General features: G+C 51.7%; 1 protein-coding gene across 5 annotated transcripts in view; it reads left to right on the forward strand.

The window, feature by feature from the left end:
* Positions 1 to 13,729, forward strand: part of ZFHX3 (zinc finger homeobox 3) — a 129,844-nt gene extending 116,115 nt beyond the window's left edge. For all 5 annotated transcript variants that reach the window (XM_017816260.1, XM_017816258.1, XM_017816259.1 and 2 more), the window contains 2 exons: positions 450 to 5,894; positions 8,546 to 13,729. In XM_017816260.1, the coding sequence (XP_017671749.1) occupies positions 450 to 5,894; positions 8,546 to 10,107 (7,007 nt within the window). In that variant the 3' untranslated portion in view covers positions 10,108 to 13,729. The remainder of the gene's footprint in view (positions 1 to 449; positions 5,895 to 8,545) is intronic.
* The last annotated feature ends 11,263 nt before the right edge of the window (positions 13,730 to 24,992 follow it).

Below are 24,992 nucleotides of genomic sequence, written 5' to 3' on the forward strand. Positions count from 1 at the left end.
CACCACTCCCCCAGTTATATCACCTGGTTAGGGACCAGTTTCATTCCTGTTGATCCTAGCTTTGGTAGGACCAAGACTCAAATACTATGTTCAGTTTGATGAACCTTCTTTTTTGAAAACAGACAGGAACAGTAAAGACAGAGATGGCAGAGTAGCCTTCACTTGAAAGGGAGAATTGAAGGTGATAAATGCACTAAGGGATGCGTGTGTGTGAATCATTTCCAGATATTCAAAGTGTGCAAGGAAGTAAATTGTGTAGGTTTATGCAATGGGCCATGATGAGGGTAATGGGCTGGTATTGAAATAAATGAATGAAGATAGAGGAGAAATGTTAGAAATACTCATTGTCTTGGAGAGAAAAAAAGATGTATTCAGGACTGAAAGGGAGTGTTCATCCACCCTGGTGTGCTGGTGTAATTTTTGGGTTTGCTCTAATTCTGTTTTCACAGAGATCTCTGAGGACACAGGGAAGAACCTTTTGCCATCAGACAGTGCAGAGCACAGCGGGGACCCCAAGCCTGCTCCAGCTGATCCAAGCGCTGCCCGGGAGGACTCTGGCTTCCTGTGCTGGAAGAAGGGCTGCAGCCAGGTGTTCAAGAGTTCAGCAGCCCTGCAGACACACTTCAACGACGTCCACGCCAAGCGGCCTCAACTGCCGGTCTCTGACCGCCACGTCTACAAGTACCGCTGCAACCAGTGCAGCCTGGCCTTCAAAACCATTGAGAAGCTGCAGCTCCACTCCCAGTACCACGTCATCCGGGCAGCCACCATGTGCTGCCTCTGTCAGCGCAGCTTCCGAACCTTCCAGGCCCTGAAGAAGCACCTGGAAACCAGCCACCTAGAGCTGAGCGAGGCCGACATTCAGCAGCTGTATGGTGGTCTCTTGGTCAACGGAGACCTCCTTGCTATGGGTGACCCTTCACTTGCAGAGGACCACACAATAATAGTTGAGGAAGATAAGGAGGAGGAGAGCGACCTGGAAGATAAGCAGAGCCCGACAGGCAGCGATTCTGGTTCCGTGCAGGAGGACTCTGGCTCAGAACCAAAAAGAGCCTTACCCTTCAGGAAGGGCCCTAACTTCACTATGGAGAAATTCCTAGATCCGTCTCGCCCATACAAGTGCACAGTCTGCAAGGAATCCTTCACACAGAAGAACATTCTCCTAGTCCATTACAATTCTGTTTCTCATCTGCATAAACTGAAACGAGCCCTCCAAGAGTCTGCTACTGGGCAACCTGAGCCAACCAGCAGCCCAGACAACAAACCTTTCAAGTGTAACACCTGCAACGTGGCCTACAGCCAGAGCTCAACCCTGGAGATCCACATGAGGTCTGTCCTGCACCAGACCAAAGCTCGCGCGGCCAAGCTGGAGGCGGCAGGCAGCAGCAGCAATGGGGCTGGCAACGGCAGCAGCAGCGGCCTCTCCTTGGGTTCGTCCACACCGAGCCCCGTGAGTGCCAGCAACAGCAATGCTTTTGCAACCACCAGCACGAGCACTTCAGGCACCACTCCCATTCCCAGCCTGCTCAACCAGGTGTCCAGCGACAGCGTGGGAATTCCTCCGTTGGGTAACCCTGTAAGCACTAACATCTCCTCCCCTTCGGAGCCCAAAGAGGTGAACCGCAAGAAACTGGCAGACATGATTGCATCCAGGCAGCAGCAGCAGCAGCAGCAGCAGCAACAGCAGCAACAAGCCCAAACCTTGGCACAGGCACAGGCACAGGTCCAGGCCCACCTGCAGCAGGAGCTGCAGCAGCAAGCTGCTCTCCTGCAGTCCCAGCTCTTCAACCCAGCACTTTTGCCGCACTTTCCGATGACCACCGAGACCCTTCTGCAGCTGCAGCAGCAGCAGCATCTTCTGTTCCCATTCTACATCCCCAGTGCCGAGTTCCAGCTCAATCCAGAAGTCAGCTTGCCTGTCACCAGCGGTGCACTGACATTGACTGGGACGGGTCCAACTTTGCTGGAGGACCTGAAGGCACAAGTTCAGCTCCCTCAGCAGAGCCATCCACAGCTCTTGCAGCAGCAGCAAGGTCAGCTGTCATTATCACAACCCCACTCTGTCCTGTTACAGCAGAGCCAGCACCCAGAGAAGAAGAATAAATCCATAGTGAAGGAGAAAGATAAAGAAACCCCACGGGAAAGGGAAAGCGCAGAGAGGGGAGACAATAATGTAACATTGAAGGAGTCTCTGCCTGATAACTTAAAGCTCAAAGAGAAGAAGGACTTTGTGCCAGGCAGCAGTTCAGAGCCCTCCATCCTGCCCCCACGGATCGCCTCTGATGCAAGGGGCAATGCCACCAAAGCCTTGCTGGAAAACTTTGGCTTTGAGCTTGTCATTCAGTACAACGAGAACAAGCAGAAAGTGCAGAAGAAAAACGGGAAGACAGACCAAGGTGAGAACTTGGAAAAGCTGGAGTGCGATACGTGCGGCAAGTTATTCTCAAACATCCTCATCCTGAAGAGCCACCAAGAGCATGTTCACCAACATTACTTTCCCTTTAAGCAGTTGGAGAAATTTGCCAAACAGTACAGAGAACACTATGACAAACTGTACCCACTGCGGCCTCAGACCCCCGAGCCACCACCCCCGCCTCCACCGCCCCCCCCTCCGCTCCCTCCAGCTCCTCCTCAGCCGGCTGCCGCTCCTGCCATCCCTACTTCTGCCCCACCGATTACTTCTCCCACGATTGCACCAGCCCAGCCATCTGTGCCACTCACCCAGCTCTCCATGCCCATGGAGCTCCCCATCTTCTCACCACTCATGATGCAAACCATGCCCCTGCAGACATTACCTGCGCAGCTGCCGCCCCAGCTGGGCCCTGTAGATCCCCTACCCGCCGACTTGGCCCAGTTGTACCAGCATCAGCTGAACCCCAGCCTTCTCCAGCAGCAGCAGAACAAGAGGCCACGGACACGGATCACTGATGACCAGCTCAGAGTCCTTCGGCAGTATTTTGACATTAACAATTCCCCAAGTGAGGAACAGATCAAAGAGATGGCAGACAAATCCGGATTGCCCCAGAAAGTGATCAAGCACTGGTTCAGAAACACCCTGTTCAAGGAGCGCCAGCGTAACAAGGACTCCCCATACAACTTCAGCAACCCTCCCATTACTAGCCTGGAAGAGCTAAAGATAGACTCACGGCCTCCTTCTCCAGAGCCTCAAAAGCAGGAGTACTGGGGAAGCAAGCGGTCCTCTCGGACACGCTTTACTGACTACCAGCTCAGAGTCCTGCAGGACTTCTTTGATGCCAATGCTTACCCAAAGGACGATGAGTTTGAGCAGCTTTCTAACTTGCTGAACCTCCCCACGCGTGTTATAGTGGTGTGGTTCCAGAATGCCCGTCAGAAAGCTAGGAAAAACTATGAAAATCAGGGAGAAGGCAAAGATGGGGAGCGACGCGAGCTCACAAACGACAGGTACATTAGAACAAGCAACTTAAACTACCAGTGCAAAAAATGCAGTCTGGTCTTTCAGCGCATTTTTGATCTCATTAAACACCAGAAAAAGCTTTGTTACAAAGATGAGGATGAGGATGGACAGGATGATAGCCAGAACGAAGACTCTATGGATGCAATGGAGCTCTTGACTCCAACCAGTTCCTCCTGCAGCACACCAATGCCCTCACAAGCTTACAGCACACCTACATCTTCAGCCAACACAACCTCCTCAGCTTTTCTGCAGCTCACAGCAGAGGCAGACGATTCCTCCACCTTTAGTTCTAAAGTAGAACCTACAGATGAGAAACCAAAGCAGTCTGAACCTCCAAGTACACAGCAAAACCAAACCCAAGAGAAGCAAGTGCAACCAAAGCAAGAGTCTCAGCAGCAACAGGACCAAGGAGAACAAAAGACAAGTTCAGCACACCAAAAGATTTCACAGTTATCCTCCCCCTCCTCACTGCAGCAGCCACCTCCTCCCCCTCAGCCCCCTCAATGCTCCTTGTCACAGTCAAGCCCAAGTCCATCTCAGCTCTCACACCTCTCCCTCAAACCCATTCACACCTCCACCCCTCAGCAGCTGGCAAACCTACCTCCTCAACTAATCCCATACCAGTGTGACCAGTGTAAGCTGGCATTTCCTTCCTTCGAGCATTGGCAGGAGCATCAGCAGCTCCATTTCCTGAGTGCACAGAACCAGTTTATCCACCCCCCATTCCTGGACAGAACGCTGGATATGCCATTCATGCTTTTTGATCCCAGTAATCCACTACTGGCAAGCCAGCTGCTGTCTGGAACGTTACCACAGATTCCAGCAAGCTCGGCCACCTCACCGTCAACTCCAACATCCACCATGAACACGCTGAAGAGAAAGCTGGAGGAAAAGGCCAGCGCAAGCCCTGGAGAGAATGACAGTGGGACTGGGGGAGAAGAACCCCAAAGGGATAAACGTCTAAGGACAACCATTACCCCCGAGCAGCTAGAAATTCTGTACCAGAAATATTTGCTCGACTCCAACCCTACACGGAAGATGCTGGATCACATTGCGCATGAAGTGGGCTTGAAGAAGCGGGTGGTGCAGGTTTGGTTCCAGAACACCCGTGCACGGGAGAGGAAAGGGCAGTTCAGAGCTGTGGGGCCAGCCCAAGCCCACAGAAGGTGTCCCTTCTGCCGAGCTCTCTTTAAAGCAAAGACAGCTCTGGAAGCTCATATCCGATCCCGGCACTGGCATGAAGCCAAGCGAGCTGGGTACAACCTGACACTGTCTGCTATGCTTCTGGACTGCGATGGGGGACTTCAGATGAAGGGAGACATCTTTGATGGAGCCAGCTTTTCCCACATGCCACCAACTAGCAGTGACGGACAGAGTGTTCCCCTCTCCCCGGTGAACAAGAGCATGGAACTGTCACCTCGAACTCTGCTGAGTCCGTCCTCCATTAAGGTGGAAGGGATTGAAGACTTCGAGAGTCCATCCATGTCCTCAGTCAATCTGAGCTTTGACCAGACAAAGCTGGACAATGATGACTGCTCTTCTGTCAACACCGCGATCACGGACACCACCACAGGAGACGAAGGCAATGCAGACAACGATAGTGCAACAGGGATTGCAACCGAAACCAAATCCACATCGGGACCCAGTGAAGGTCTGACAAAAGCTGCCATGATAGCAATGTCTGAATACGAAGATCGTCTGTCTTCTGGCCTGGTCAGCCCAGCTCCCAGCTTTTACAGCAAAGAGTATGACAATGAAGGTACTGTGGACTATAGTGAAACCTCCAGCCTTGCAGACCCCTGCTCGCCCAGCCCTGGTGCAAGTGGTTCAGCCAGCAAGTCTGGCGAGAGCGGGGACCGGCCCGGACAGAAACGCTTTCGCACTCAGATGACTAATCTCCAGCTCAAGGTTCTTAAGTCATGCTTTAATGACTACAGGACACCAACCATGCTGGAGTGTGAGGTCCTGGGCAATGACATTGGACTGCCAAAGAGAGTTGTTCAGGTCTGGTTCCAGAATGCAAGGGCAAAGGAGAAGAAGTCAAAACTCAGCATGGCCAAGCATTTTGGTATAAACCAAACAAGTTACGAGGGACCCAAAACAGAGTGCACTTTGTGTGGCATCAAGTACAGCGCTCGGCTGTCTGTACGTGACCATATCTTCTCTCAACAGCATATCTCCAAAGTTAAAGAAACCATTGGAAGCCAGTTGGATAAGGAAAAGGAGTATTTCGACCCAGCTACTGTACGTCAGTTGATGGCTCAGCAGGAGCTGGACCGGATCAAAAAAGCCAATGAGGTTCTTGGTCTGGCAGCTCAACAGCAGGGCATGTTTGACAACACCCCCCTGCAAGCTCTGAACCTTCCTGCTGCGTACCCAGCGCTCCAGGGCATCCCTCCAGTCTTACTCCCAGGCCTCAACAGCCCATCCTTACCCAGCTTCACTCCATCCAACACAGGTGGGTACAAGTGTTATCCTGCTCAGGCACACTTGGCACATCTCTAGCACAAGCAGTCGTTCCTTCGGAATGACTGATAACAAGATTCCCAGACCATTAGTCCAGCATGTTGACTTCATGAATAAGCAGCAGGTATTTTATCTTTAATTCCTCAACTCAGGTTTTCTAGCAAAAGTCTGAACTAGAGCAATGTCTAGACATACTGCATGTCTCTATGTGTTACCACAGACTAGAAATCCTGAAACACCTCCAAGGAAGTGGAGAACAGAGGATTTATCCAACAGAACAGAAGGACTAATGTGCTGAACACATTGTTCATTATTTGTTTCCTTTTGATATTAAATTAGGTTTATGTGGTCCCATCCCAGGTGTTCGAAAGTCCAAACTCTTTCTAGGGAAAGCTGTGGTATGCCTGGTAGCATTGGTGACAGACCTGCGGAGCATTTTTATGTGTCCCTGTGGTGACCTCCAGGACAAATCCCAGTGCAGCTGAGGATGGGTTTTGAGTGATGGGTGGCCATGACCTGAAAGTACCTTCTCAACAAACAACAGTGTGGTTGAGGGTCAAATCTAGTTTGTATTTTAATAAGATTCTTTGTAACAATGCTACTTAAAAATGAAATTTGGCATAGTCCTTTGGGTGGCCTAATCTCAAATAGTGGACTTTATCTTTTGAGGATGCTCTTTTCCCTTGTTCCTGGTGGATAGGGGGAAAGTCTAAGCCATGTAGCAAACACTGGCAGTGGAAGGTGCAGGTCAGTTACCAGCAGTGACCTAGAAAATGTGATCCAAAGGCCTTGTTTCACTGCGTGTCTGAAGGGCCCCTGTGCATGGCGAGGATTTTCATGCCACCCATCTGTTCTCACCACAGATCTTATTTCAGAGCACTCGGACAGGAGCATCTCTTCAGCGAATCATATTGTCACCCAATTGCAGGTTGCTCTGCACTGTTTTCTTAATGCCCTAAATTTATAATAACAACTAAAATTACTTTTTTGCACTTCAGTCTGCATTGTTGCTTTTGTTTTTCTCTGAAGCACAGGATGTGTCCTGAGGAGATGGGATTGCATCTGATGAATCTTAAACGCTGTCAGCGACTGCCTAGACAGGACTGAGCTGTTTAGAAAGTCAAACAGACTATTTGTGTCCTTTAGATAAAGCTCCAAAGGTCAGGCTATGGCAGCTCTGGGCCTGTCAGAGCAGATAAGGCCATGCATCCAAGAACACTATGAATTACCTGCTGCTCCTGCACTTGAACCTCTGAGGAACGTTCAGCTGGGGAACATCCATTTCAATGGTGTCCATCCATAATGTGCCCTTATCCGAGATTTCTGGGGCTGCTGTGTGGAGCCTCACTCTATACCTGTCCTGCTGTCACAGATCACTGTAGTCTCAGCACCATGTCTGGAGCAGACACAGGTTTCAGAAGGGTTTGGATCAGACATGACTGAACCGTCCCAGCTCCAGCTGCCTTCCTCCCAAACCTCCTGTGGCTCCTTGGAGGTACAACCTAAAATAAAAGTGGCCATGCCTCCACGGCTGGTTCCAGGCTCTGCCACTGGTCCTGCTCACCGCCACAGCGGTGAGACTCAGGTTCGTCAGGGAAAGGTTGGCTTTTACTCATGGGTTTTGCAGCAGGTGGATCCTGGAGCAGGTTCCTGCTCCAGAGCTGGGAGCAAACAAGGCTGTGCCAGCAGGACTTTTGAGCTTTGTTTCTGGGGTTGTTTTTTTTCCCCAAATGGCATTGAGGGACTTTCCAAGCAAAACGTTCCTCTTTAGGAGCACGTTTGGCAGCTGCAGCAGCTGTGACTAATGGAGGTGACTCCGGGAGCTGCACACGTCTTGTCCCTAACCACCGTCAGCTGTGAGAGCAGAAATAGGCACCAGGGACAGTGTTGTTACTGGCTATTCTTGCTGTTGGGAAGAGGGACAGGGTTCTCATTCCACCATTAATCCATCTCCTTAATGAGGAAGCATCACAGTGCTTTTAATTCCACCCAAAACACAATGCTCGTGCCCAGGGGGAATCTCTGAACACCACATAAGCTCTGGAATTGCTCAGAAGCTGAGTGCCCAGACAGTCTGACATTGGAAGAGGTTTATGGATTCATGAACACCAGTCTAATAAGGACAAAATAACTCTGGTCTAGCCTGTTCAGTCCCCAGTTGCCATGACCAGGACTTCCCAGTCTGTGGGGGTGTGGCAATACTGAGCGTTCCCACCCTTTCGTGTAGAACCATTAGAGCAGATCCTGACATCAGTGTTAATCATTTGGGAATTTCAGAGGAGTCAGTAGAACAGCAGCTGTGCTGGACATCCCAGGTGCTGGTGGGTGTCCCCATCAGAGACACTGCGGTCAGTGCCACTGGGCAGCGCAGCCAAGGCAGCTGCAGGCGGTGGGGGCCGAGGGGGCACGTCCCCATGGCACAGGGCCTGTGGAGCGGGACAGGAACCATTCTTCAGGGCGGGTGGGAGCAGGGATGGGCTCTCCAACCTGCGCTGTGGCAACGGAGCAGCTTGGGCTTGTTGGTGCCCTCATGCAGCGGAGACGGATGCTCTGGAGTGGTTGTGGGGTGGCCTGGGGTCACCCTCATGGTTTCTGCCTGCCCAGAATTCAGTGACTTCTCACCTTTCTTTCTCCCTCTTGCAGCTTTAACTTCTCCCAAACCCAACCTGATGGGCCTGCCCAGCACAAGCGTCCCTTCACCTGGCCTCCCCACCTCTGGATTACCAAATAAGCAGCCCCCGGCCGCGCTGAGCTCGCCCACCCCGGCACAAGCCACAGCAGCCGTGGCCCCACAGCAACCTCCGGCGACGACCCCACAGCCACAGCCGCAGCAGGCGCCCCCACCGCAGCGCAAGGAGAAGGAGAGCGAGAAGGCAAAAGAGAAGGAGAAGGCACCGAAGGGGAAGGGGGACCCCCTGCCAGGGCCCAAGAAGGAGAAGGGGGAGGCGCCGGCGGGTGCCCTTGCAGCCCCACTGCCTGCCATGGAGTACGCGGTGGAACCCACCCAGCTCCAGGCGCTGCAGGCCGCCCTGAATTCAGACCCCACCACCTTGCTGACGAGCCAGTTCCTTCCCTACTTCGTCCCCGGCTTTTCCCCCTACTACGCCCCGCAGATCCCTGGCGCCCTGCAGAGCGGGTACCTGCAGCCCATGTACGGGATGGAGGGGCTGTTCCCCTACAGCCCCGCGCTGTCGCAGGCGCTGCTGGGGCTGTCGCCCGGCTCGCTGCTGCAGCAGTACCAGCAATACCAGCAGAGTCTGCAGGAGGCATTGCAGCAGCAGCAGCGGCAGCAGCAGCAGCAGCAACAGCAGAAAGCGCAGCAGCCCAAAGGAAGCCAAACCCCCGTCCCCACGGGGGCTGCCACCCCGGACAAAGACCCTGCCAAAGAACCCCCCAAGCAAGAGGAGCAGAAGAATGCACCCCGCGAGGTGTCCCCCCTCCTGCCCAAACCCCAAGAAGAGCCCGAAGCAGAAGGCAAGGGCGCGGACTCCCTCTGCGACCCTTTCATCGTCCCGAAGGTGCAGTACAAGCTGGTCTGCCGCAAGTGCCAGGCGTGCTTTGGCGACCAGGAGGCGGCCAGCGACCACCTGAAGTCCCTCTGCTTCTTCGGCCAGTCCGTGGCGAACCTGCATGAGATGGTGCTTCACGTGCCCACCGGCAGCGGCCAGGGCAGCGGCTCGTACCAGTGCGTGGCGTGCGAGAGCACGGTGTGTGGGGACGAAGCCCTCAGTCAGCATCTCGAGTCAGCCCCGCACAAACACCGAACAATCACAAGAGCAGCAAGAAACGCCAAAGAGCACCCCAGTCTATTACCTCACTCTGCCTGCCCCCCCGACCCCAGCACCGCATCTACCTCGCAGTCGGCCGCTCACTCAAACGACAGCCCCCCGCCCCCCCGGCCCCCCCCGGCTTCCCCCCACGCCTCCAGAAAGCCCTGGCCCCCGGCAGCCTCCCGCGCCCCGCCGGGGAAGCCGCCACCACCGCCTTTCCCTCCTCTCTCCTCATCTTCAACGGTTACCTCAAGTTCATGCAGCACCTCAGGGGTTCAGCCCTCGATGCCAACAGACGACTATTCGGAGGAGTCTGACACGGATCTTAGCCAAAAGTCAGATGGACCGGCGAGCCCGGCGGAGGGGCCCCGGGACCCCGGCTGCCCTAAGGACAGTGGTCTAGCTAGCGTAGGAATGGACACCTTCAGATTGTAAGCTTTGAAGATGAACAATGAAAATGAATTTAAATAAAAAAGTTAATAACAAACCAATTTCAAAAATAGACTAACTGCAATTCCAAAGCTTCTAACCAAAAAAAAAGAAAAAAGAAAAAAAGAAAAAACGTGGGTTGTTTTCCCATATAACGATGCCGGTGGGTTTTACATTTCTTTTTTCCTTTCCTTTTAATAAAATAAAACTTTGAAAAAGAAAAAAAAAAAATCTGTTACATTTGTCCTCTCGAAGGTACTGTTGGTCTGGGAGACGAAGGCCCGTGCTGCCTCCTCGCGCCTGCGGAGCTCGCGCCCCTGTACATTGCCCCTGTCCGATCCCCCGTCAATAGCACAGCAGAGCCCGGCAGCGCTGTATGGGAAAGCAGCCCACCTGGAGACAGTTTTAAATTTCTTGCTATCTTAGCATTCAGATACCAATGGCTTGCTAAAAGAAAAAAGAAATGTAATGTCTTTTTATTCTCAGGTCAATCGCTCACACTTTGTTCTGTTTTCAGAATCATTGTTTTATATATATATATATATATATATAAAATTTCTTTCATTTGTTTTGGGGTTTTTGTTTTGTTTTGTTTTTGTTCCAGAAAAGGATTTTTTTTTTTTTTTTTTTTTTTTGTTAATTTAAAATGGGCAGAAAGTATTCAAGAGAAAAACAATGTGAACTGCTTTAGCTTTTCGGGGATTTTAAGGGTAGCTTTTCTGCTGAAGCCAATTCCAAGGGGAAAAGTTAAGCACTCCCACTTTTCAGAAAAAAAAAAACCCACACAGAGAGTGTTGAGGACTCGGAGCTTAAAAAAAAAAAGTTTTAAAACAACTGACTTTCTGTATTTATGATAGATATGACCATTTTTGGTGTTGAGTAGATTGTTGCATTGGAAATGAACTGAAGCAGTATGGTAGATTTAAAAGAAAAAACCCTTTTGTGTACATTTAGCTTTTGTATGGTCCAGCTGACGGCTTCTCATTTGATGTTGTCTTGTTCATTCCTAGCCAGATAGATTGCGATCCATCGACTCGCCTGAGCTTTTCTCCCCTTTGTACCTTTATCCCCATCCCCATCCTGTAATCTTCCACTTATGGTCGCTACCTTCATTTCTTAGAGGGTGGTTGCATAATTATTTTATAAAAACTAAAGAAAGAAGTTCAAAGGGTTTTGGGGGTCAGTAGGATCCCTTGCAGAATATTTTTTGTTGGGGGTTTGAAACTTTTTAAGGCGTATACATACGATTTACCTATGTCTGTTACCCTTGTGCACTTATTTTGTTCTAATTTTCCATTTCTCTTTTTTTTTTCTCTTCCCCTCTTCCTTTCCTCATTTTGTAAATGCTTCAAAGACTCTGTTCCTGACCTCTGAGCATCGGTTCTGTTTGTGTAATTAGGCTGCACTCTGTTCCTTCTTTTGAAAAAAAAAAAAAAAAGGTTTTGTTACATTTTTTTTCTCTAAAGAAAATTCATGCTTTAAATAAAAATCCAAAGACATACCCTTCACCACTGGTGCAGAATGAGCAAAAAGGATTCTTTTTACTTGAGAATTTGTTTCTGATTTAAACAAACAAGTCTAAGTTTAAATAAAGAATAAAAAAAGTACCCAGGTTGTTATCTGTGCTTCTTCTGCAAGCAGAGAGACAACTCTTAGTGAGCACCCAGCGCACCCCTGGCAGGTTTCTCTTTCCAAGTTCTCTCCATGGCAGCAGCGGGTGCCAGGCTCAGGGATGCCCAGAGCCCCCTGTCCTCCTCCGGGCACCCGGGCACACCTCGGCCCAGACTTTGAAAGGAAAACTTTGTGCTGCTAAAATGTAGATTTTGGAGATGTAGATGCTTTGCTGTTCCCTTCCGTAACCAAATGCCAACAGAAAAAACCTCCTTCTCCCCCCCACCCCCGTTTCCTCTGCCCTCGAAAGCGCGAAAGCCTTCTCCCACCATCGTCATCCTCCTCCTGCTTTAAAAGGGAACTTGGAAGACTGTGAATGCAGGTTCCTCCCACCGCCTCCAGCCGCTCCTCCCCGGGCCGAAGCCACTCGCTGCCTCCACGAGAGATTGGAGCATCCGAGAGACGAGCGCGGGTTTCTAGCGGGACACTTATATTTTTATGGAATTTTGGTTTTAGTTCGATGAAAGACTAGATCCTGAACAGTTGTACATATTTCTAGGGTAATGCACATATTCCTTTTTTAATTGTTTTTTAAGTAGTCGATACTAAAGCGCGAACCACCGGATGTTCCTCCCAGGACCCAGCTGTAGCACAAGGTGTCAAAACCAGAACCACGTACCCACGGAGCATTTGCTGTTTTAACAAACTGTTTTCTTTAACAGAAGTTCTTGTATTTCTCCCCGTGTTTGAGATGAACATTTTTTAAATTCTAAAGTTGTACAGTTTTTTGTTTTCCATTATTTTATCTTGTTTGTAATTCTATGAAATATATATATATATATTTTTTGCCATTTAACTGTTGTATGTTACTCTGTCTGTATCATATAGAAATTTTTTTGTTTGTTTTGTTTTGGATTCTCTCTGTGATGCCAGTTCCCAGTTTAACACGAGCTTTATCTGTCCAATTCCTCAAGGTCTCTTTTGGAAATCCTTTTGTTTTGTCTTGTTTCGGTTTTTTAATTATATTGCTTGGTCATAGTGCAATTTCTCTCTCCTCCTTCCCACCCACTAAAAAGTTTTATAAATTCATTTTCTTGTATTTTTTCTAAATGTTTCTAGAGACTTTTCAGTGCGAGGTTGCCTCCTCCCCTTGCCTGGGGCCAATGAGGGGACCTCATGGCCCCGCTGGGATCCCCAGCCCTGCCAGCGCCGGCCTCGTGCTCGCAGAGCCCCAACACCTGCCCCGGGGGGCTGCGGGAGCGACGTCAGCACGCGGGACCCCCTGCGTGACCCCGAGCCCACGCGTGGCCTTCTCAGCGAGCAACAGAGAGGGGCCGGGCTGGGCATGAGGAAAACACTTCAAACTTAGCATTGAGCGGGTTTCTTTTTTATTTTTAATAAAAAGCTTTTTTAAGTGGTGAAGATGGCCAAAGTTTCATACAATTGAGAATAAAGAGAGGCGTCAGGGGTGTGTGGGGCCGCCCGGGGCTGGCAGGGGACAAGGGGGGCGGACACAGCCGGCACGCTCGCTGAAATATATTTTGCTTTAAGAAAAAATTAAACTTTTAAATGGAAGCAGAAATTGGGGTTGGTTGGTTGGTTGGTTGGTTGGTCGGTTGGTTGGTTGGTTGGTCGGTCAATTGGTCGACACTGATACTGCCCACTGTGAAACAAAGCTTTGACTATTTTTTCGTTTTTATTTGGGGGGGCAAGTTTGGGTAGAACAGAAAGCATAAATGAGGTGAAGAGGGTTATGAACAGCCTTTGCAATGTACAAAAACTAGAGCAAGTGAAACCAAAAATGATGTTCTTGGTGTTTTTCTATACTGTAGTCTTGTTAGCTTTTTTGTTACTGTAACAATGCTGATCTCGAACTGTACCAAAATACATGAGACTGACAGAAACAAACCACATGGAACTTTCAAAACTTTAAAAAACTGTCACAAAAGACTTTGTTGTCATAGTTGAGTTGACTGTAGATGGTAATTGAATATACTCCTTTGGAACTATTTCATCACGTATGTTTCCTGCTCATTGTGATACATTAAAAAAAAATGAGCAAAAGCTCTCGTCTCGATGTCCCGCGTGTGCGGTGCCGGGTCCGTGTCGGGTGGGTGTGTGCCACGTGGCACGGTGTGACATGGCATGGCTCGGCTCAGCAGGGCACACACACTGCCCCACGCAGGTGGGCACCGCCACAGAGCTGTGTGTCTGCACACATGTCCTCGTGCACCGCTGGTGTGCACACACCAGCACACATGTGTCCGTGTCCCTCCCCACGTGGGTGTCCAGGTGCCCATCAGGGTGACAGTGTCTGGGCTGATGCTGCACATTCCCGTTCCAGTGGAAGCAATGAGCCAAGCGGCGCCATCCATACTGTGGCTTTGGGATGCTCTGCGTGTGTAAAGGACGTTACAAGTGCAGTTAATTTTATGAAATGATTGCAAAAGGATTCTGGGCACGGTGCTGTAATGAATGGTTCAAGGGAAAACGCAATGCCTTCATGGTCATCCTGAAACCTGTAAACTAAAATTACATCTGTTCCCTTCTGCTGATAAACCGAAAGGAGATGGAGGTAAGTAGGCAAATGGTGACTCCTTGCGCTCCCTCTACAGCAGGGAGGGAGCCCACAGGAACTGCTGAGTGTTCAGTACACAGTTCTCTTGCCAAAAATTGCCCCTTGCAGCAGAAAATGCTTGAAATTCATTAATAGGGACCACATCCATCCAAAAGGAGTCAGAGGGGCCACCACTCATCTCTAATTTATAACTGCAGCAGTAAATAATTTACATCCACCAAGGCAGGTGAGGCGAGTGTCTGCCCAGTGTGGGTGTGTTTTCAGTGTGCCACCAGGACAGCGAGGGGCTTTCTCCCCCACCACGGGAGTAGGGACTGAGCTCCACAGTGTCCAGCAGAGCAGAGGGCATGGGGAGGAAATCTAGCAGCTCCCCAGGGTGCGGAGTGTTCTTTGGTTAACACTTGTTCTGACTCAACCTCCACAAGCCATGAATTACAAAGTCAAGTGGGTCAAAATCACCAAGCCCCCCATGACTCCAGATGCTCTGGCATACCCAACCCAGCCCCTGCCCAGGAGCAGCCTCAAAAAGGGAGACCCTGTCCTGCGGGTGACCAGGGTGGCAGGGGCAAGTACACCTGGACATGCTGTGGCTCAAGAACTCCAAAACTCACTTCTGGCCAGGCTGCCCAGTCCAGTCCCTGGCTTGGGCACTGTTCTTCTGGCATGAGCCTAAACAGACTGGGATCTGGATTGTCTCTCAGCTGGTTGGGTTTTTTTTAATGGGAAAACTCCATCCTGCCTTTTCCACAGGTGGACAGGACTGCAATGGTAACGGGGTCACCAGCGTGACCCTCCCACCACCAGTGTTTGCACTGCACTGCGTTAACGTCACTGCTGTTCCTAGACCAGCCGTTTTGTAAGTTGATTATATAACGTTGCTATTTATTCCTGGGTTGAATTCCAGTGTAAAACAGCCATGCTTGAGGATGCGCCTCGTTAATGTTCAGGAATGTGTAAATGGCCTCGAGTAGCTGCACAATCTGCAAACTAAAAACCTCTGCGTGAGCCTCCTGCTCAGAGCAGCCCATCCATGGGAATTGTGCAAACCTCTGACAGGAATAAAAAGGGTTTTCCATGCTGTGATTCTGGTAAGAGGAAGCTGGGAGTCATTTTTAATGACCTTTCATTGCCATCACCTCAAAGAGACTCAGCTCTCACTAGTGTACTCTTACAGACCAAAAAAATGCATATTTATACAACCAGAGCAGGACCTGCCTTGCCAATGGATTTGGAGCAGCATTTCTGCCCGGAAGGTCCCAGGGAGCTCGGCCCTGGCACAGCACGGAGGCTGCAGCAATGTCGCTCCTGCAGCTGGGTCCCCGCTGAGCCAGGCAGGGTCCCACACTCACACCTTGACTAAACGGTATTGGGAGGCTGCTGAGAGCTAACGCAGACGGATGTGATGGGAAACTGCCACCAGGCCCGGGCTCTGCCAGCAGTGGCAAAGGGTTAACTCCATCAGCGCTTAAACACCAATGTGGAGCCGGTTCTCTCCTCCAAGCTCGTTAACAAGGTACACCTGATGATCTAAAGCACTAGAGAGTCATTTTAATTAACGCTCTGCCAGAGGGGATGTGGTGAAGACACTGATTTCACTCCAATGACTTTCTATTTTGGTGTATTGCAGAATCGGTGTGTTAGTCCCCGGGCTGATGTGAGCTAATCCAGCCACCACTGCATGGGCACAGCCACCACTCAGCTCTGCGGGGCAGCTCAGCGTCAAGCGCTGGTACCATCCATGGGTCGAGGTCGCAGCCCCTCAGAGGGCCGTGTGGGGCTGGCTCCAGTGCCTCATCCCCAGCAGGACCCGGCTGGTTGTCCCCAAACCACCGGCAGGGCACAGGTGGCAACAGGTTGGCAGTACCACAGAAATGACAGACACAGCCCTGCAGCCACAGGGGCCGTTCCTCACAGGACCACGGGGCTGAGGGCACCCATCTCTGCCCACTGTCCCACCCCAAGGGATGGCACCACCCGAGCCATGAAGGAGCCTCAGCCCACAGAGCTCCGGGTCTTCCACGGCCTCTGCGGTGATGGAGGAGAGACTTCACGCTGGGCCCCAGAGAACAGACAGCGGTACCTATAAATGGTATTGTGCTGTTGGTTAGATGGGAGCATGATGTTACTTAATTAATGTTTTAATACCCTAGGCATCTTCTGTGCCGTATAATTCATATCGATTCGGCTGTGAGCATGTTCAGTTAAAAAGACTCTCTTTCCTAAGCAAACTTTCAATTATATTGAATTGTCACAGCAAAAAAGGGTCTTTTCTCAGCATGGGGGAGGGGGGCTCTGTGCCAAACCGCTGCTGGCCAGGATGGGCACACACGTGCACACATATACACGTGTACACACACACATGTGCACACGTGCTGCACACATACACACGTGCACACACACGGTGCACACACCCTCCTGCCCCAGCACTTCCACCCTCTCTGAGCCACCAGTGCCAACCCAGCCACCAGTGCCACCCCCAGGCTGTGGTGGTGGGTCAGTGGGGTTGCCCCCTGCTGCAGCCAAGGCACAGAGCTGGGCACACCAGGGAGGTCAAGGGAGGCCAATGCCAAATCAGAATTGGCAGAAAATTATCATTAGGGCAGATGGAAGGCAAAGCTCCTCTTCCCCCCACAATCACGTTGTTGTGGTGTGGAATACCGAGTGTTTTGGCAGAGCAGCACCTGTTCTTTTTTAAGCAGCAATTCAGTGTCTGTTGAGTCATGCCATGTCCCTCCTGCTCCAGCAGCACCCATGATCAGCGCTCACAGCAGCAGGACAGAGGGACACGGACGTGACCAGCTTTGCCACGTGTGTTTTGGCCCTGCCATGCACCAGTGAGTGGCAGCTGGAAGGGGTCTGCCTGTGTACCTGTGGCCAGGAAAGGCCACGGGGACAGACACAGGAGCAAGACCATGAATTGCCTTGCCCCATCCTTGCTGGGCTTTGTGGGGCTGGGACTTAGCTCTCGGTAGGCAAGCAATTTGTGGAAGGACACCTGCAAAGGTCCTCCATTCTAGGGCAGGTTTTTTTGTGGCACGGAAAGATCCCTGGCACACACCCAGTGGGGTTGCCCCGACTGCCTTATGGCCTTCCTGCCCAGGTTGCGCAAGGCAAAGCAGACCTCGGGGCTCTGCTCCCAGGGAGGCGTGTCCCCTTCTCACAGAGAGGTGGAGACAAGGTGGAAACACATGTCCACACGCTGCCACCGGCCCGCTCCAAAGCGCAGGATCAGGCTCTGTCCCTGGCAGTGGCCCCCTCACCCTGCGGGGCTGTGGGGAGGGCGCGGGGTGAGCGGCGGCAAAGCGACCCCGGTTCATCTCTGCGGCGATGCCTCGGCACCTCCGGGATGGGCTCAGCACACCCCGGCGCCAGGACCTGCGCTCAAGCAGCCCCCAGGGGAGCAGCGCAGAAACGTGATGGCAAAATTTTTAAGGATACGTTTGCTCTCAGCAACAGAAAAGCACGTTGGCGTTCCGGAAGGATAAAAGGAGCAGAGCCACGGTGTGTCCGCTCAGCCGCGCGTGTCGTGGCAGCGGGGAGCTGCCAGCTCTGTCACCAGCTCCTGCCACGGCGCCGCAGCTCGCGGGGCCACCCCTTGTCCCCCAGCCCTGCTAAGCCTGTCATCCCCATAATGCGGGGAAAAGAAGGCTGCTCCCCCACAGGCTGTCCTCTACCAGGGAGGCTTTATCGAGGATTTCTGTCTGGTTTTTGGTTTTTGTTTTTTTTTTTAATAATGAGGCAAAGATAAAAATTCTGTATTTTCATTACTCCCCATTTTCACAGCCCGCTGAACAAAAACACAAAGCGCTTCTCCCGCTGCCCCTTGCTCCCCGGCCCTGCCTCTTTCTCCCATGGAGTTCAATTAAAGAAAGGCGAAAATTGAAGCTGTTGTACGCAAGGCGATTGCAACATGCATATTTGATTTTTATGATGGATCTAAATTGCTGAATAAGGCCGTGGAACAAAGGGAGACTGCGGCTTCCTGCCCATCACAGCCAGGCAGCCACTGCAGAACAAAAGCGCCAGCCATTAGGGGCTCAGCGGGGAGACACATTATATAAATGACTTTGTTTCTCTGCCCCTTCCCCCCCACGGGGGCTCGGACGGGGCTGGGGGCTGTTGATTCCACATCCCGGGGAGAGCAGGCGGCGGACGCGGAGCCTTCATGGAGGCACAGGGCGGCTGCGGGAGCCCAGCGCGCCCAGCACACGCGGCCGGGGCCAGCCTGACCCCCGGTTCCTGCCCCTGGCAGGATGCAGGTGAGCCGGCAACGCCGGGGCTGGGGTACAGCCTGACCCCTGCCTCCTTGCCACTGGTCGGTCTTGGAGGAGCTGCCGTCAGACCAAGGCGGCCGTCGAGCAAAGGGAATGCCCCTCGGGCATTTGGTGACACATCCTTTAAAAGCACCCTTTGCAGCCCAGGCTGTGTGGCAAGTGACACTCAGGAGTTGGGGCAGCAGCAGCACCATGCGAGGACACCTGGGAAAGGCCAGCCTGGACTGCCCCGACGGCCCCACTGACATCCTCGCTGTGGGAAGCAGGGCCCACAGTCCACCAAGCCAGGGGTGCTGGGCACTTGCAGCAGGGGTCTGCACCCATGGGGACCTGCAGCTTTGCTCCCTGCTCGCAGGACCTGCCGGCTGTGTTCAGGGAAAGGTGTTTGTCAGGGAGGCTTCAGGCAGATCTGTGATTCCTCAGTCTGCAACGGAAGGAGCTTGACAAGGGTGGGATCTGGTTAGGATCAGACCAGGTCGGCAGTGGTTTCCCACTGGCTTCTTGAAGCTGCTGCAGCAGAGTGCTGGGCCATGCTTCATGGACGGTGTTTCTGCGCAGGTGTGCACTGACGCTCTTTGGTGGTGTGGAGGCAACCCTCCACAATGCGCCTGAGTGATGGGTATTGCCAAGATGTCCCTGTGTCCTGGCACAGCCCCCAGCTGTCCATAATTGCAATGCCTGTGCACAGTGGGCACGTGGCTGCCCCTCACGCCTGTCCCACCTCAGCGTGATCCCAGGATGCCCTGGAAGGATTCCAGCCCCAGCCTGTGTGTCACGGCCACCGGCTGTGGAACACCCACTCCAGCCAAGGCAGACAGGAGAGGATACAGCAAATGGCTCCCCGAGTCCTGTGGGCACACCAGAGCCTGGCCTATGTCGCGCTGGTGTCCTTGAGGACTCGGGAATGGCACTGCCCGGCTGAAGGGGACAGGCTCAGGGCTTGGCTGGTGCTGACCCTCATCCAGCTGTGTGAGCTGCCTTGGCCATGCCTGGGGGGCCGGGGGCTGCTCCAGCTCATCCCCTTCTGCTGAAAATGTGACGAATTGCTGGAGAAAAACAACCAACCAGACTGAACACACGCTTTCATTCCCTAATGCATCCCTGAGGTCCTCTGCCCGGCATCTCCCCCTCTGTGCTGCACCGTGAATTGCATCCTTCAGGAATAGTGTCCTAAAGGATCTTCCCAACCCCCTCCCTGTGCTCTGTAGAGCGGGAAGGAATGTGGCACATGCCACCTTGCCAGTGGCGATGGCTGTGCCAGGCAGCCAGTGTTCTGGGGGGCAGTAGGCACTGAGAGCCCACAGCCCCATTTCCACCCACCACAGCCCCGAGAGCCCACCACATCCCCACATCCCACCCACCACAGCCCCGAGAGCCCACCACAGCCCCACATCCCACCCACCACAGCCCCGAGAGCCCACCACAGCCCCACATCCCACCATCCACAGCACCGCTCACCACTACCTGCTACTGACAAAGTGGTTGGAGGGGACTGTGCCAAGGTTTTGCTGGGAGAGCCTTGGCAAGACACACAGTAAGGGAACAGGGCACCTCAGGAAGATGTCCCAGGTGGTATCCTGGGCTGGCTTGGGAGGAGGTGCAGTTGTGGGGCAGACTGTGAAAAAGCTGAGAGCACCCTGAGAGCTGGCAGGGATGCGTTCAGCTCTTTAAAGTTTGATTTCCATGACCTTTTTACTGCTGGCTGCTGCTCCCCTGGTGCCACTCCCAGCACTGACTGGGGCAGGTTGTGTTTTCCCTGCTAAGGAGCTAAACTGAGATGCTGTGTGTAAGAAATGGGAAGTGACAAGATATGACCGAAGCATTGGAAATCAATCCAAACTAAATGTGCTTCTTAACTATAAGTGAACAGTTGAAAACAATCCTCTTTTATAGCCATGGAGATAAATACTCTGTTTTTATTAGGAAAAAATTGCTTTGGACTGAATAAAGTCGTTTGATTAACAAGTCAAAGCAGATGGTTTATTGATGTTTCAGAAAGGAGTTTACAAGGTCTAGTGAAAAAAGAGCCCCAGCTCTGAATTAACAAATTACCCGGGTATGTGGGACATTGACAGTTCACTGCTAATAGATTTATGGGCTGCTGCTTGGGTGTTTCATCCCCATTTGGTTTATTATGATAAAATATTGGGGCAGGGGTAACCTATAGCCTCCCTGCAATATACTGTATCGACCCCTGACCCTGGGAGCCTGACAGCAAACCTATATATTAGATTCTTAATTTGTCTTAATCTAACAGGATCGGCCTCCGTGCTGTAATTATTTTCCAAAGGCGATGGTGTGAGTGCGTGTGAGCACTGCAGGTGAAGGTGGATCACTTTGTGTATTGCACTGGACATACAGTTCAACTGCTGAGGACTGAAGAGATCACAGCAGGAATGAGGCAGGAGCATCAGTGTCCCGTGAAGCAGGACATGACATTGAGAAATAACAAAATTCCCAGGTGCTGTAAATTAACCCCATAAACCAATTTATGGGAAGGCCCTGGCAGCACCTGGAAATACTCCACGATTGTGGCTGGCAATGCAGGGACTTGAAGAAATGGGGCCACAGAGCTGATCCTTTTTCTATAAACTTATGGAACTTACTGCAACAGCCTTGAAGCCCATGGACATGGCTTCCCACCAGATGGCCGTGTCCTGCAGGTGGGCAGAGGGACCATGGCTGATGCAGGCAACTTTGAATCCACATCAGCTGAGGCTGTGCATGTGACATTTCAGGATTCAAATGCAGTAATTGCATGCTCCTGTGTCAGAGCAGCAGTGTAAGCCAAAAGCTCTGGCATGGGCACTGTCACCTGGCCCCTCGGGGGTAATCACTGGCTGTAGTTACAGGCTGGCCTCAGCACTCAGAGCAATGGAACCAGGGAGGCTCTGCTCATCCCTGTTCTCAGGTAACAGCTACTGACCCCTGAGATGATGTGCAGGTTTCCACCACCCTCAGCCCCAAATAACATACCATGGGGGCAGCACCAGCCGTGCCACTGTGGCCTGGGTGCAGCATGGGGCTCAGCCCTGCCAGGCAAAATGTTGGAGAAGCAGGAGACAGTCTCCAAACTTGCCTCCATTGCTGAAGCAATCACTTCTGAGGAGCTTGTGTGAAACCTTTACTTCCTCCTCCTACTTTTTAAACATCACCTCCTAAGGGCACAGGAGCAGCAATTACTAAATGTCAGAAGTCAAGCAGGTAAGGCAAAGGCTGACTTGGCTGAGCAGGGATCTTCTCTTGGAAATAAGATGGAAAAGGAAGGTGTATGCCCAGTAGAAGCAAGGTCAAATGGCATGAGAAAAATACCAAGATGCTGCTCACCACTGTAGGGAGAAAATTTGTGTGGCCAAAGCTGCCAGAAATGTGGGGGAGAATAAAAAGATTTTTTTTTCAAATATATCAATGGCAATAGGCAGTGTAGAAATAACATCAGCAGTAATAACATCAGTAGAAATAACAGAATGAGGCTGGTCATCTCATAAACAGGGACAGAGACAAGACAGAGGTGTTTAATGCTTTCTTTGCCTCTGTCTTCAACACAGATGATGGATCAAGGAGGTCTCAGTGCCCTGAACTGGAGGACTATGACTGTGAGAATGGTCAACTCCCAGTTGACCTTGAGGAGGAGCAGGCACTGATCTCGCTCTCAGTGACCAATGACAGGACTCAAGGGAACAGGTGGAGCTGTGGCAGGGGAGGTTTAGGCTGAATATTAGAAAAAGGTTCTTCATTCAGAAGGTGGTTGGGCACTGGAACAGGCTCCTCGGGGAAGTGGTCACAGCATCAAGGCTAACAGAGCTCAATAGGCATTTGGACAACACTCTCAGGCACATGATGTGATTCTGGAGGTGTCTTGCACAGGGCCAGGAGTTGGGCTCAGGGATCCCGATGGGTCCGTTTAACTCAGCATATTCCGTGATTCTATGACTCTGATTCCTTCTCTTCATTACTGTGTCAGCTCACACACAGCAGCTCTGGTGGCCAAGTGCACTCACTCACCTGAGCTGCCACAGCTGCTCCTTCAGAGAGATGATGAGGGCATGCTGTACCTTGGGAGTTCCTTTTTTTGTGCCCAAGGGGTGTAGTTGTGGTGCCTGGGTTTAGAATCAGAGATGCCCTGGCAGATCATGCCGCGGTCCGTGCCTGCTCCCCTGCTCTGAGCCTACCAGGCACCATCCTGTCCATCCCACCAGGCTGGGGAAGAGGCAGGGATGACCCCAAAAACAGCCGCAGGGCGCAACGGGGCAGACACTCCGGAGCCAGGGGCTGTCCTAATCCCCCGCCCCAGTGGGCTCGGCAGTGTCTGTGCGCGCCCGAGGATGACGCGGTGATGAATGGGGAACAAATGTGTCTTTTATTGCTTCCAGTGCACACAGGCTTTTTCTCTCTCTCTTTTAGAGGGGCTGTCAGACCACTGGAAACAGGAACTCCCATGATTTGTTCTGCAGCCATTTCCCTTTCTCTTCTGTAATAGGATCTGCAGAAATGATTTAAAGAGCTGAAGGCAATTTAGTGTCTTCTTTACCTCTCTCCCCACACTTCCTATGAGTTCACCAGGTACCCTCTAGATGAACTAATCCTACTGCAAAATATTATTTCTGGGCTTTATTCCTCTAATTAATTAACTGTCTGCAGCTTTATTTACCAGGTTCTGGATTAACTCTGAGACCAGTGACTATCCAGAGCTGCTGCTTGCTCCAGCACTGTCTGTTTATCTTTTCTTTGTAGAGGAGGGGTTCCAATATATACAAACTGTCCTGAGGCTTAGCAGATATTCCAGAGAATCACAGGACTGTATCTCATCTTCTCCAGTAATTAGTTAGTCTCACACCTCAGAGGAATCACAGCAAACTTTCTTCCAATGTGCCATTGCTCCCCAGGAAGCAGAAGGAAAATGAAAATATCATTTTAATATTTTAATAGTTGACATTATAATTTTAATCTCATCCCAAATGCAAGAGCACTGGAGTGGGCACCTTCTTGCTCTCTACAGCTACCTGACAGGAGGTTGGAGACAGGTGGGGATTGGTCTCTTCTCCCAGCTAACAAGTGACAGGAAAAGAGGAAATGGCCTCAAGTTGAGCCAGGGAAGGTTCAGTTGGATATTAGGGATTTTTTTTTTTTTCACAGAAAGGCTTGTAAAGCCCTGGCACGGTCTGCCCAGAGAAGCTGTGGAATCACCATCCATGGAAGTGTTCAAAAAACATATGGATGTGGCATCTGGGGACTTGGTTTAGTGGTGAACATGATAGTGGTGCTGGACTGACAGTTGGACTTGGTGACCTTAAAGGTCTTTTCCAAAATTAATAATGCTGTGATTCTAAGCTGTCATAGCTGTGAGCACAGGTGCCACAAATGGGCTCCACCTGTAACCTCTTAAGGGACTGCTCAGCTCCAGCACATCTAGGCATCCTTTCCACAGCTGGATTAACACCACCAGTGAGTTTGTGTACCCAGCACTCTTTAATGGGGAGTGAAGGCCCATGGAGTGTGCACAAGGGAGCAGCCAGCTCCAGAGTTTTCTCTCCAACTCCTCCAGCACTCTTGGGAGTTCTGCGTCCTCCCTCCCTGTTCTCCTGGCCACAGATGCCACTGTGGCTACTCAGCCTGGCCTCTGGGCTCAGCCATGCCACAGTGGGAGAGGCTCCATTGGCTCCAGAGCAAGGGGAGCTTTGCTGCTGGAGCTGCTCTTGGAGGGCTCAGGTTTAACAAGGGTTCCCAGCACATGCCTTGGATACAGCCCTGGGGCTGTACAAAGACGTTCTGCCTCCCACCTTGGCTGACTGAGTAGTGACAGTCAGGGCTTGGAGTGCCTCTCATGGCCTGTCAGCACCACCTCTGCCCCGCTTGAGGTTGGACCAGCAGGTCTCCACACCTGCAGGATCGTTGTGCCTGGTGAGTGGACACTGTAACAGTGAGTGATGCACCTCATGGCACAGAGCCAGCACTGTGTGTCGCTGATGGCTGCGGGCACCTGGGTTTGTGCTTCTGGCTCACACGTCTATCTGGCAGCTCACTGTGGTTCTGCAGGGCTCTTCCAGATGAGTCCCTGGCAGCCTGGTAGAGGCACAGCTCCTGCTGACAACCTGCTGGATGATTCTCTCCAGGAAAGATAGTTTTGATGCATTGTCCTGGCATCCTGCCACCAGTCCCTGGTTGGGGTCTATTTTATTAACATTGCCAAGACGGCAGGTCTAACAGGATGGGAAGGGAACTCTTCCCTCAATTCACTGACTGGAGCAAATCAGCTTACAAGGAAGCAATTTCAGTTTCAGGCCTTGGCTCTATTCCAAACTAGGATGGGTCTTAGTCTATTAGCCATAATAAAATAAACTCAGAGTCGGCCTCTGCGGGGTCCCTCACACCCCTGCTCAGACACCAGGGCTTTGACACCAGCAGAGTGAAGCAAGGCACACCTGGTG

Source organism: Lepidothrix coronata, unplaced genomic scaffold (genome assembly GCF_001604755.1).
Source record: "Lepidothrix coronata isolate B3197 unplaced genomic scaffold, Lepidothrix_coronata-1.0 Scaffold54, whole genome shotgun sequence".
Taxonomy (NCBI): domain Eukaryota; kingdom Metazoa; phylum Chordata; class Aves; order Passeriformes; family Pipridae; genus Lepidothrix; species Lepidothrix coronata.